The sequence below is a fragment of the Euprymna scolopes genome, chromosome 15 (assembly GCF_053919585.1).
Source record: "Euprymna scolopes isolate OS-2025 chromosome 15, ASM5391958v1, whole genome shotgun sequence".
In the NCBI taxonomy this organism is placed as follows: Eukaryota; Metazoa; Mollusca; class Cephalopoda; order Sepiida; family Sepiolidae; genus Euprymna; species Euprymna scolopes.
The window spans coordinates 35797952-35810251 of NC_136496.1; the positions used below are offsets into that span (position 1 = coordinate 35797952).

Sequence of the window (12300 nt, forward strand, 5' to 3'; positions counted from 1 at the left end):
ACAGGGGGGGGGTTGTAAGCAAAAATATATATATATATAAATATCGTTTATGAAAAATAAGTACACTGTTATAAAGTTCATTCTTCTCTTAATAATCGCTGAAAATTTCGTATTGATCGGATAATTACCTGATTTTTGGTAGATTTTTAAAAAGACGGTCCGTCAAAAAGTACTTACCTGCCCCTCCAGTTTTGGCGGTGCCTATACTAAATGGATAACCATTTAGGACTCCCAGATGCTGTATGTGCTCTCTGCTTATCTCGGCATTGTTTCCAGTCGTCTTGGACTTTTCCTTGCCACTGAACTCAAGCAGTGCCGATTCAGGAGAGGTGTGGTTGTCGATTGTGCAACCCTTTCCACATAATTACACATGCACTTGCCCCTGTTAAGCCTTGAGAGACAATGGATAACCCCTGCAAGGGTGACTGCACGTGTAATTGTGAAGCAAGAGTTGCTGCATCTTTATAACTACACCTCTTCTGAGTAGACACTCATTGGTTCTCGTGGCAAGGAGAAATCCCGGACAACTGGAAACAATGCCGAAATTATTGGAGAGCTTATACGTCATTTGGTATTTCCAAATGTCATCTATTTAATATTTATTTCATCAAAGGTCATCTATTTTAATACTGACCAGACTTACTGTTGCTTAACTTTAGTGATCTAATGTTTGTCAACATGAAAGTGTGCAACCCGATACTCATTAACCCTTATGCTTGAGCAGCCTTTAGGTCTTGATAAACTATGACCTCCTAGTAAAAAAATAATAAATAAACCCGCTATGGCAAGATAGGGATAGGAAATCATGCTTAAGTATAGAAAGTGTAACTGTGGTAAAGAAAGTGTGAAAAGTGATGTTCGGGTAAGTAAATAGGATTAAATTGAGTTGAAGCACCTCCAGAATGAATAACAAAAGGACAAATTTTGTCTTAACATTGACTTTCTTTTTATGCTTTTCAATTCTGGTTTTACCATTTATGATAATAAATGAAAAGATTATTATGCTAAAAAATCTAATATTTAAAAAAAATAAAATATTCTTTTATATGATCAACTATTTAAATAAATTTTGTAAAACATCCATGTACCATTCTTCTATTTAAATGTTTGTATGTATATACTTGTTTGTTTTGTTAGTTTATAGATTTTGCTTAAACCTTAAATTAATTTTTTTTTATAAATTTCCAAAAGTATGCAAACAAAACATTTGTAAAATATCTTTTAACTTTTTTTTTTTTTTTTTTTTTTTTTTTAAGCAAAAAAATACCCTTCATTAACACAAACTTTTATGTCCAAGTTGGAAATTAAACTTGTTCATCTGTCTTGGTCCTCCCTCTCTCAACTGTTTTGTATTAACATTCACACCAGACAACCACAGTTCAACGTTGGAACCTGGAATTTCCTTTGAGTTCATCTGCTTTTCTGGGTTACTCTAGACATGGATTAGCTAGTTTGTAATATTTTGCTCCTTTGTTGGTGAGTTATTGCGCATGCCTGATTCATAAGATTTCTTGTGTGTTTCCATTTTAGGCTGTTATGTACACTCAAATAAATTTGTTTTTAAATATTTCTCACTTTCTATAAATAAAACTGAATAAAAAATTTTTGAACATTGCAGAAACATGAAATGAGTCTTCCGTCATTGTTTATTTATGGCCATACTGGAAGCGGGAAATCTTTTGTCACTTCAAAAATTCTGGAAGAACTGCAGGTCAGTTTTTTTTAAGTTAGTAGAAGCCTTAACAATTAACATGTATATTCATATATTTCTCTTTTTCTCTCTGTCCATTTCACTTTTTTTCTTTTTTCTCGTAAAACTACTGAGCCAATTTGGCTGAAATTTTGTATGGATTTTGTTATAAGGTATGGTGAACTAAGCATTATGGTATCGGTTCAATGCACAGCTCAGGATTAGTAAGGAATTAGTATTTAAGGCAAAAATGAGCACAACTTTATCCATATTCAATTATCAAGTTGGTTTAAAGTACTCCTTCTAAATCAACAGGATATAACTGTTGGCCATTTTTAACGGGTCAAAATGTTTAGTATATTCTTATTAATTTAGAAGTCAAACAATGGTGTATATTTTTGCTGTTTTTAAATAAATATTTATTTTAAGTTGTTGATTTTCAGCATAGACATCTTAGTCTTGTTTTTCTTTCTACTTGTTGAAGGCATTTTGTCTTTGGTGAAAGATTAAAAGGTTGTGTTTTTGCATGTAAACTTTGCCATTAAAAATCAAAATATTGTTCCTCTTTTTTGAAGCAGTGAATTTTAAATTATTTAAGAACCAAACAATGTTTTTTGATGTATGTGTGAATGTGAAAAAAAAAAATGTTTATCTTTGTTGCTAGACTTTTTGCATAAAGAGGAAATATTGATAAACATAAAAACAATTTTTGATTTTCATTAATTATGTTGGATTTTTAATTCCAAAATTATATTACACGCACACAGATATCTATCTATCTATATATCTATAAAGTTGAGTTTTTTAGCACTCTGAAATTGATATTAAAGCCTACTTTTTATATTTAAAAATTATCAAAACAAACTTTTAATATACTCAGTCATCGATATGCGAGCAATTACATGAAGGTTAACTAATTTTGCATATTCCTTTGAAAAACAAACATTACTTAATTACTTATTCATATTTTATGGTTTCTTATTAGATGATTGGTTTCATTTCATTATTACATTGAATTCTATTTATACACAGTTTCTACATTCTGCATAATTATGTAGAATTTAAAATTAAATACTGAGAACCTACGAGCCACAGGTATTAAACAACGATGTGTTTTTTGTGTATGTTTAAAAAAATAAACAAAACGTTCATTGACACTTTGTCTTTGTTGCTAGACTTTTTTCTTTTTTTTTTTTTTACATAGGCATCATCACATTATCAAGGCCAAGAGACCACTCAAGGATAAGGGTTAAAGAAAGTTATGATAAAGAGGAAACAATACATAAAAATAGTTTTCAATTACACACACACACACACACACACACACACACACACACACACACACACTCATGCTCTTTGTGTAAACAAATCGAGCTTAGGCATTTGGACGATGTCAAGACATCATTAATTCACTACCCACACAGCAGCAGCTGAATAGAGTAATGGTAAGAAGTCTTGACTGTCGTTTGGCCGGTCGGGTTTCGATCCTGGCTTGAGGTAGTTGCCTGTCTAGCCACGCTGAGGAGGTGTGATACAGCGAAACAGTACTATATGTGGATGACTATATATATATATACTAGCATTTTAGCCCGGCGTTGCCTGGGTGTTTGGAGGTGTATGTTGAGCAAAAAAAAAAAAAAGCGGTCAATTTTTTAAAATTTTCACCTCTATTATGACCCCTTAAAATTTATTTTTTTGGGCTCAAATCAAGTTATTAAGTTAGATCCATGTCCAAGGAACTTATATCTAAAATTTCAAGTGTTTAGACCCAAAATTGTCAGGAGTTTGGTAGAGTTCTCAAAGCTCAAATCGTTGAACTTTGACCCCTTAAGAGCCAAATTTCTGTCCGAAAACCGGTCAAAAAGATTTTCCTAAATCTCAGTACCCTTAGACTTAAAATTGACAGTTATTGCGTAGGGAAATGTACACAGACACACACACTTTATATATATATTTATATATATATATATATATATATATATATATATATATATTAGTCATCCACATGAAGTTGAGCCTGGCTAGTACCAGATTGCTGACCATTTGGGACTTCTAGGTGCTGTACGTGCTTTCCGCTTATCTCCGCATTGTTTCCAGTCATCCATTACTTCCACTTGCCACTTCAACAATGTCAACTCAGGAGAAGTATGGTTGGAGATTACACAACTTTTGCCACAAAAATTTCACGCGCAGGCACCCTTACCATGGGTATCCATATTCTGTCAAGACTTAAGGTAGCCTCTCTCTCTCTCTATATATATATATATAATATATATATATATATATATATATATATATATATATATATTAAAAGGATATCTGTTACAGAACAGGTGAAATTAATTTACTAAACAGAACAGTTCTGCACCACTTTTATGTCCGTCTCAGAAGATTAAAATCAAGATATAACAATACTAAACCTTATGTTTAGACTCCCATTACATTATTTTAAATCTAAAAATGTTTAAAGCGTAAAACTTAACGCATTCACTGCCAACTACAAGTATTCTCGTACCCTGGCATTCGCTTAGCCTTGCCTGCTACAAGTAAACTCGTAGTAACAAAATTCTTTTTTATTAGTCAATGCACACTCGGCACGTACGATAACTGTCTTAACTTTAGCTGGCATCTCAAAATAACACATTGAATAGAATGTTTACGAGTTATCTTATATTTGACCCCTGCCATGTATTATTTTTTTCGAGCGAATATGTATCTAAGTTATAAGTTGAATGAATCACTATAAATAAAAGCAGATTTGAGTAATTTTTATTACAAGAAATATACAAACTAATAAAAACTGACAATTCTTTTATTAAAAGTGACTCATGACAATTCCTTTATAAAAAGTGATCCTTGCAATTCTTGCAAAAAATGGCAAATTTCTATACAAAAAGTTATTTTATTACAAAAAATATACAAACTGGTAAAAACTGACAATTCCTTAGTTAAGAGTGGCTCGTGACAATTTCTTTAAAAATAAATACAAATTTAATAACTGTTCCATATTATATTCATATGCATTATTTGTTGACTTTATTTTTTGGAAATTGCACAAAAAATAGCTTTGCAATGATAACAAATTTAATAGAGCTATGGCTGGCAGCGAATGTGTTTGGTCTTAAGAAGAAATTAGAAATTCAGGGTATCTTGCTTAATTGGTTTTTGATGCTTATAAATCTAATTGAATCCAATTTAATATATTTGAATTTTCAAATGTGAGTATCCATATTACGCCCCCCCCCCCAATCTCTTTAAACTGAAACATGTGGAATCTTTACTAGTTGATATCTACTAATCATTGTTATCGGAAGTATCTTAATTTTCATGTATTTTCTTCTTCCAGAGCAATGTTGTGACAGTAAACTGTGTGGAATGCTACTGCCAGAAAGTGCTTTACGAACAATTGTTACAGAAGGTATCCACCTTAACAGTCGCTCATGGTGTTCACATGGATCACACTAAGTGTGATAACATGAATGATTTTGTGAAGCATTTAACTGCTTCGGTAAAAGAACAGAAAATTGAAGATGAAACGTTGTACATCGTAAGTATACTTTGGCTTCTCAATATATTTTTTTATTTTAATCTCTTTTTTCTTTTTTTTTTTTGTGCTAATTGTGACTATGATATTCTTTGATTCTTCTAAATTTTTTAATTTCTATAAACATTCACAGCAATACTCGTCTTCTACAACAACTGTCAACAATTTCCCTATCTCTCTATCCGTGCTTAAAACTAAACGAAAATTCCATGAGCAAAGTTTTTGTTTTCTAGAACTATTCATCTGTGGAACACGATAGCACAAGCTTGCTTCCCAGCTGACTTTAACATGGTGGTTTTCAAGTCTGATATAAACAAGTTTTTATTGAGCTGTTTTAAAATAATCAAGTTCTACCCAATTTCCACCATTACCAATCATCAGTGTTGTCTCATAGGACACCTGATACTCATTAACCCTTATCCTTGAATAGCCTCTGGGTCTTGATAAATAATGACCCCCTAGTAAAAAAATAAAGGTGCTAATGCACTTACTGATCCGCGCTATTTTTTTAAATTGTATTTCAAAGTTTAATTAAAGTTTTATGATATGTTTTTTTATTCAATTGTAAAGTTAAAGTACAGAATAGGTACAAAACACCCTCCCCATGTTAAGAATGTTTTTTTAAATAATAACATTATTTCAGCACAGATCAATAAGTGCACTAGTACCAAAATAAATAATAAACTCATGGCAAGATAGGAATAGGACAACCGGAAACAATGCCGAGAAAATTGGAGAGCTCATACATTATTTGGTATTTCCAAATCGTCACTTATTTTAATTCTAACTAGACTCACTGTGGCTTAACTTTAGTGATCTAATGTTTGTCCACATGAAAGTGTGCAATCTGATACTTATTAACCCTTATGCTTGAGTGGTCTTTGGGTCTTGATAAACGATGACCCCCTAGTAAAAAAAAATAAATAAATAAACCTTTTATGGCAAGATGGGGATAAGGAAACATGTTTGAGTATAGAAAGAGTAACTGTAACTAATTATGAAAGAGTGTGAAAAGTGATGTTGGGGTAAGTAAATAGGATTAAATTGAGTTGAAGCACCCCCAGAATGAATAACAAAAGGACAAATTTTGTTTTAACATAGATTTTTTTTTCTTTTTATGCTATCTTTATTGCTTGTGGTAATAAATTAAAGATTATTATGCCAGAAAATGTAATATTTAAAAAAACATTTTTTATATAATCAAATATATTTTTTTAAAATCTTTGCATACCATTCTTTTATTTAAATGTTTGTGTGTATATATATATATATATATATATATATGTTTGTTTATAGATTTTGCTCCAATAAAGCCTAAGTGAATTTTTTTTATAAATTTCCAAAAGTATACAAACAAAACCTTTGTAAAGTGTCTTTTAATTAAAAATTTGCATATAACAAATTGTGTTCAGACAGTGAAAAAGGTAAAAAAAGAAAAGACAGAAAAAATAAGAAATGGCAGAAAGAAAGAAAAGAAAAAGTTGATTAAAGAAATGTTTTTTCTCAAAGAAAATTTTTTTGGAGTTATTTTTAGCAATAAAAAGAAAATGGAATCTGATAAGGAAAAAAAAGCCTTGTTAATTTCACTTTTTCCAAGGATTGGGAAATAGAAATTATCAAAATTATGATAAAAAAAGTAATAACCTTCATCAGAGGCGTGTCAAACATTTTTCACTGAAGGTGGTTGTATTAGGAAAATCCGCCAGGGGCTGATCTTAGATTTAATAAATCAAAACAATAAAAAATGGAAAGTAAAGAATAAGCGAACAAAATAATCCTGATTAAATGTTAAAACATTTTTTTTAAATCGGAAAAACAAAAACAAAAAAAAAAAGCAAACATGATGGAAAAGAAAGAATAAGTGAACGGAAAAACATAAGAATAAGCAAAGTAAATATTTTTAAATATTAAATAAAAATTAAATATTATATAAAAAAGTTAAAACTTTAAAAAATAAATAAAAAAAACACAAAAAACTAACGTACGGCAAACATATTAAAAATCGGAAAACAAAAAAGAAAACAGAAAAACGAATGTTAAAACTTTAAAAAATCTGAAAAATAAAAACCTAAAAAAAAAATACGTGAAAAATGGCTTTAATAACCTGTTTTTGGGTTTGTGTGGTCAGTCGGGTGTGGGGGGGGGGGTCTTAATGAAAACTTAAGAATAAGCGAAGTAAAAAAAAAAAAAAAAAAAATGAACGTTAAAAAATCTGAAAACATGTGAAAAATGGCTTAAATAACCCTGCTTCAATATTAAAATTTAAAAAATCGGGAAAAAAAAAAAAAGACATCTCATACCACGATTCGAACCCAAAACCTTTAGATAATGAGGCCGCGCTCTAAGCAACTGAGCTAAGACGACATCGCCGAAATTGTGTCGCTTTTTTAAATCTTTAAACTAAATCAGGTTCCGACGTCATTTGCGCATGCATAGAACCAAACGCGTCATGAGAGGACGGTTTTTGCTGACCACCCCCCTGTAGAAAACTGCTGATTTCAGGGTGAAAAAATTAATATTTGTCGGGCGAAGGTTGGAAGTTTAAAATGATACCGATCTGGCGAAAATCCGTGACCCGTGTGGAAAGTTTTTGCGAGACATACAAACACACAAACATAAATACAAACACACATTTTCGCTTTTATATATGTAGACTAGGGGGGGTTAGGGTACTTGGCGTTGCCTGAGTGTTTGTAGGTGTGTGCCGGAGGGGTGGGGGGTGTTAATAAAAACCTAAGATTAAGCGAAGTAAAAAAAGAAAACAGAAAAACAAACACGATGGGGAAGGGGGGGGTAATCAAAACATAAGAATAAAACACAAAAAAAACTAACGTACGGCAAACGAACGATGTTAAATGTAAAAATCGAGAAAACAAAAACAAAAAAGAAAACAGAAAAGAGAACGTTAAAACTGCTTTTAAAAAATCTGAAAAATAAAAAAAAAAATAAAAAACATGTGAAAAATGGCTTAAATAAGCCTGTTTCGATATTAAAACTTAAAAAAATTGGTGGGTACCCGGGTGTTTTTGGGTGTGTGTGGTCGGTTGGGGGTGGGGAGTGTTAATGAAAACCTAAGAATAAGCGAAGTAAAAAAAAAAAAAACAGAAAAACGAACGTTACATAAAAAATGGCTTATCTAACCCTGCTTCAATATTTAAATATAAAAAATCAAAAAAAAAAAAAAAATCTCACACCACGATTCGAACCCAAAAGGTTTAGATAATGACCCAACGCTCTAACCAACTGACCTAACATGACGTACATGAAATTGTGTCAGTTCTTCAAATGTTTAAACTAAATCAGGTCATGACGTCATCTGACGTATGCGTAGAACCGATCTCGTCATGAGAGGACGGTTTTTGCTGCCCCCCCCCCTGTAGAAAAGTGCTGATATCAGGGTGAAAAAATTCATGTTTTTGGCCAATTTTCCGATATTTGTCGGGCGAAGTATGGGGCTTTCATATGATACCAAGTTTATGAATTTTTGTTCTGTCTGTCAAAAGTTTTTAGCAGACACACAAACATACATGCATACATTTTCACTTTTATATTTATAGATAACTAGCGAGGGGTACCCGGCGTTGCCCAGGTGTTTGTAGGTGTGAGTGAAAAAAAACAGGTGCCCGTGAAAAAAAAACAAAGCCTTGACGACGCGCAGTTGGAAAATAGTAAAGTGTGGAAAAAAAAAACAGGTGCTCATTTTTGATTGACGTGACGGCGATAGGTATTCAGCAGTCAGCATTTTGTGCGGGACAGTTTTTAATCAGGTCAATAAATCGGTTTGTTTGATTTCAAAAACACGCTTCCCCGTCTGATATGACGAAGTCGACAAACGTTCACTGGCTCTGGGCCTGTTATTAGAGTCGAGTTTCGCTTTTTGTTTATACCGAAAACCGAATGTAACGCGTGCCGATGCGGGAAATGTGGAATAATTAACGTTTGAAAGTCAATAAAATTAAATAGACAGGCGAGCTCCGTGGTTAAGTGTGAGATATTACAATTTATAGATGATATAAAAAGTTTTAAGTTGTGAACCGAGCGAGCGCTTCTCTGAAAGAAGCCTTTTGTGGACATCGAGGAAAAGCGTGCATACATACATTTTCGCTTTTATGTATATAGATTTACCATCAAAGGTATTTATGGCATTCTTCTGGTTTTTTGGGGTTTTTTTGAAAAAGAGATTTTATTCTCAAAATATCAAAGATATTTACCATCTGGTTATTTTAAACCGTATTTGTGATTAAATTTGAAAGTTTGTTTGTTTTTGTTTATACTTCACATCACTTCAATACCACGGTAATTGCTGCAGCATTCTTATACAATTACGTATTTATAATACAAGTAGCCAAATGGCTGCATATTGTGAAAGAAAAGCGAGTAAGTACAGTGTATTTACGCAACCAATATTTGCAAAACTAAAGTTAGCAATTACTTATTTTTTCGTCGGTTCTCCTGTAGGAGATTTCTCTTTGAACTACTTTAACAAAAAATACTGTATTTTCAACCAATATTAACAAAAGAAAATATGAGATACATGGGTAAAAGTATTCTTTTATTTAATGACCGGTGGTCTAAACTCACCACCCTGGTCAAATCAGAGAAAGTCCCTTTTTTTTGTTGTTTCAATCAGACGGAGAAAATGGGAGTAATTTTTTTTAAAAGTAACCAAAAAAATCTTGTATTTTTCAACCAATATTAATTGAAACCTTTTTACTTACTTTCTTTTTTTTGGTTGCAAATCAGAGAAAGTCTTTTTTTTTTTTTTTTTTTTTTTTTTTTTTTTTTTTTTTTTTGTTAATCAGATGGAGAAAATGGAAGTAAATTTAAAAAAAAAAAAACTCTTGTATTTTTCAACCAATATTAATCGTTGACTTCTGCTGCTACTCGCACTGATATAATGCCTCTCACCGCCATTTTGCCTAACGGCTGCTGATGCTACTCTCACTGATTTAACTGCTATCACCACTACTACTTTGCATTTATTTTGCATTTCCATGCACCAAACATGGATATAAAAACATCCGCTGGGTCATAAGCTTCATTTAGGTACCTTAATTGCCTGGGTGGGTTGCTTTAGGCTGACTTAAACTGTGTCTCACACACACACACACACCCAGACAGACAGTACAGAAATTTATAATTGGATTAATTATTTTGTTTTTCAGATTTTGGACAAAGCAGAAAAACTAAGAGATATGGAAGCTCACATTCTTCCAGCCTTTCTCCGTTTACAAGAATTTGTAAGTTTCATTATTTCTTTACATAAATCACCAAGCACGTTGTTTGCTTCATTTATGCAACAACTACAGAAATACACTATCATATTTCAACATTTAGAAAAAGGAAAAACCCTGTTCGGAGTCGATCATACCATTCATGACTCAGCAATACTCCGTATTCCTCAGTTGCCAACTAAAATGGGATTGGATGAGCCTCCTTCCATGGAGGAACTCACTGAGGCCATTAGACATTTGAGACATAAATTTATGTCTCGGAAGTAGAGTGAAAAGCACATCTTATTTTTCTTTTATTAATATTATTGGAATCTTTTCTTTTTTCCCCTTGTACACATTTTTGTGAATTATTCCATGGATTTCTGCCTTTGGATTATTATGGACCATCTTCTTCCATTTACGGGATCTCCTTGGATTTTACTTGTACAAATGGAAATTCTTTTAACTTTTTTGCAGTTTTACATTGGGATTTTACCGTCACTGGATTTTTTATCTTCCACCAGACTATCCATTCATGTGTAATCACCTTTTTCTTTACCATATTCCCTCTGCTTCACTTTTTTTGTTTTCAAGTAAGATCTTTGACTTGTTGTTTCATCAAATACTTCTGCATGCAAAATCCAATCCCGCATTTTGCTAATTCCTACCCTCTGATGAGAAGGAAAGTATTTCTTCGAAACTCTGCGGATTAAGGACTATCCATTTATCTAGTGCTTCCTTTTCAGATTAAATATGTTTTTAACTCATTTCAAAGTGTTTTTTAACATATTTTATTAACTGTTTGCTCATATTATAAGCTCTATTTCCTATTTGGTTTTATCAAGCTTTTTTATCTGGCTGAGATAATTTTATAAATATTAATTCTTTAATATTTATAATTTACTTTAATTTTACCATCTTGGATCATTTTGGTAAATTCAATTGTAATTTTCATTTTATCTATATATATATATATATATATATATATATATATATATATATATACACACACACACATATATATATATATATACATACACACACACATATATATATATATACATACACACACACATATATATATATATACGCACACACACACACATATATATATATATATATATATATATATATATATACACTGATAATATTAAATTGAACATCTTAAAACAAGGATAGGTTTAGAATTACCAAATTAGAATTGTCCGTGAGAACCCGTGGTATAATGAATGAAATACTAGGTTAAATTCAGATCAAAATTAAATGTGGGTTAAAGTGTTTCATGTTCAAAATTCTGTATAGATTCCAGAGTTCGACAAGATACATGCAAAGGAGGTTGGAGGTTACATCGACCAAAACACCCTAGTATCACAGCTGACCTTAGTTTGTAAGCAAGGTAACCTGGTGCTGCTCGGTACATGAAAATAGTGTTAGTGTTATAAATTGGGGAGAGGAAATTAATGTTCTTAATTTCTTTACTAACTCAATATTTGAGATGCAAAGGAGATTAACAGCACTAAACTGGATACTCCATTAGACTAGATGAATTCTTGCAATCTGGTAAGATAAGAGACCACAATAAATATTTACTTTAACATAATTAACTGTTCAATTACTGAGAGGAAAATGAATGTTCTTTACTTCTTTATACGGCACAATCACATTGACACACCAGTTTTCAACAGATAACCAAAGTTAAGCAATGATGAGCCTGGCCAATACCAAATGGGTGACTATTTGGGAAGGTTAGGCACTGTATGTACTGTGCAGAGTCATAGAAATTCCCAGGTTTGTATCTGGGGGTGCGTTGAACTCACTGGAAGAGACGCACCCCCAAATCAAGAAGGAAAGCA

The 12300-nt window shown here is 31.9% G+C and overlaps 1 protein-coding gene across 6 annotated transcripts in view; it reads left to right on the forward strand.

Moving 5' to 3' along the window:
• The window catches only part of LOC145293776 (origin recognition complex subunit 5-like), a 131148-nt gene that overhangs the window by 86705 nt on the left and 32143 nt on the right, over positions 1-12300 (forward strand). For all 6 annotated transcript variants that reach the window (XM_080140295.1, XM_080140292.1, XM_080140297.1 and 3 more), the window contains 3 exons: positions 1619-1711; positions 5037-5237; positions 10400-10474. In XM_080140295.1, coding sequence (XP_079996421.1) covers positions 1619-1711; positions 5037-5237; positions 10400-10474 — 369 coding nt within the window. The remainder of the gene's footprint in view (positions 1-1618; positions 1712-5036; positions 5238-10399; positions 10475-12300) is intronic.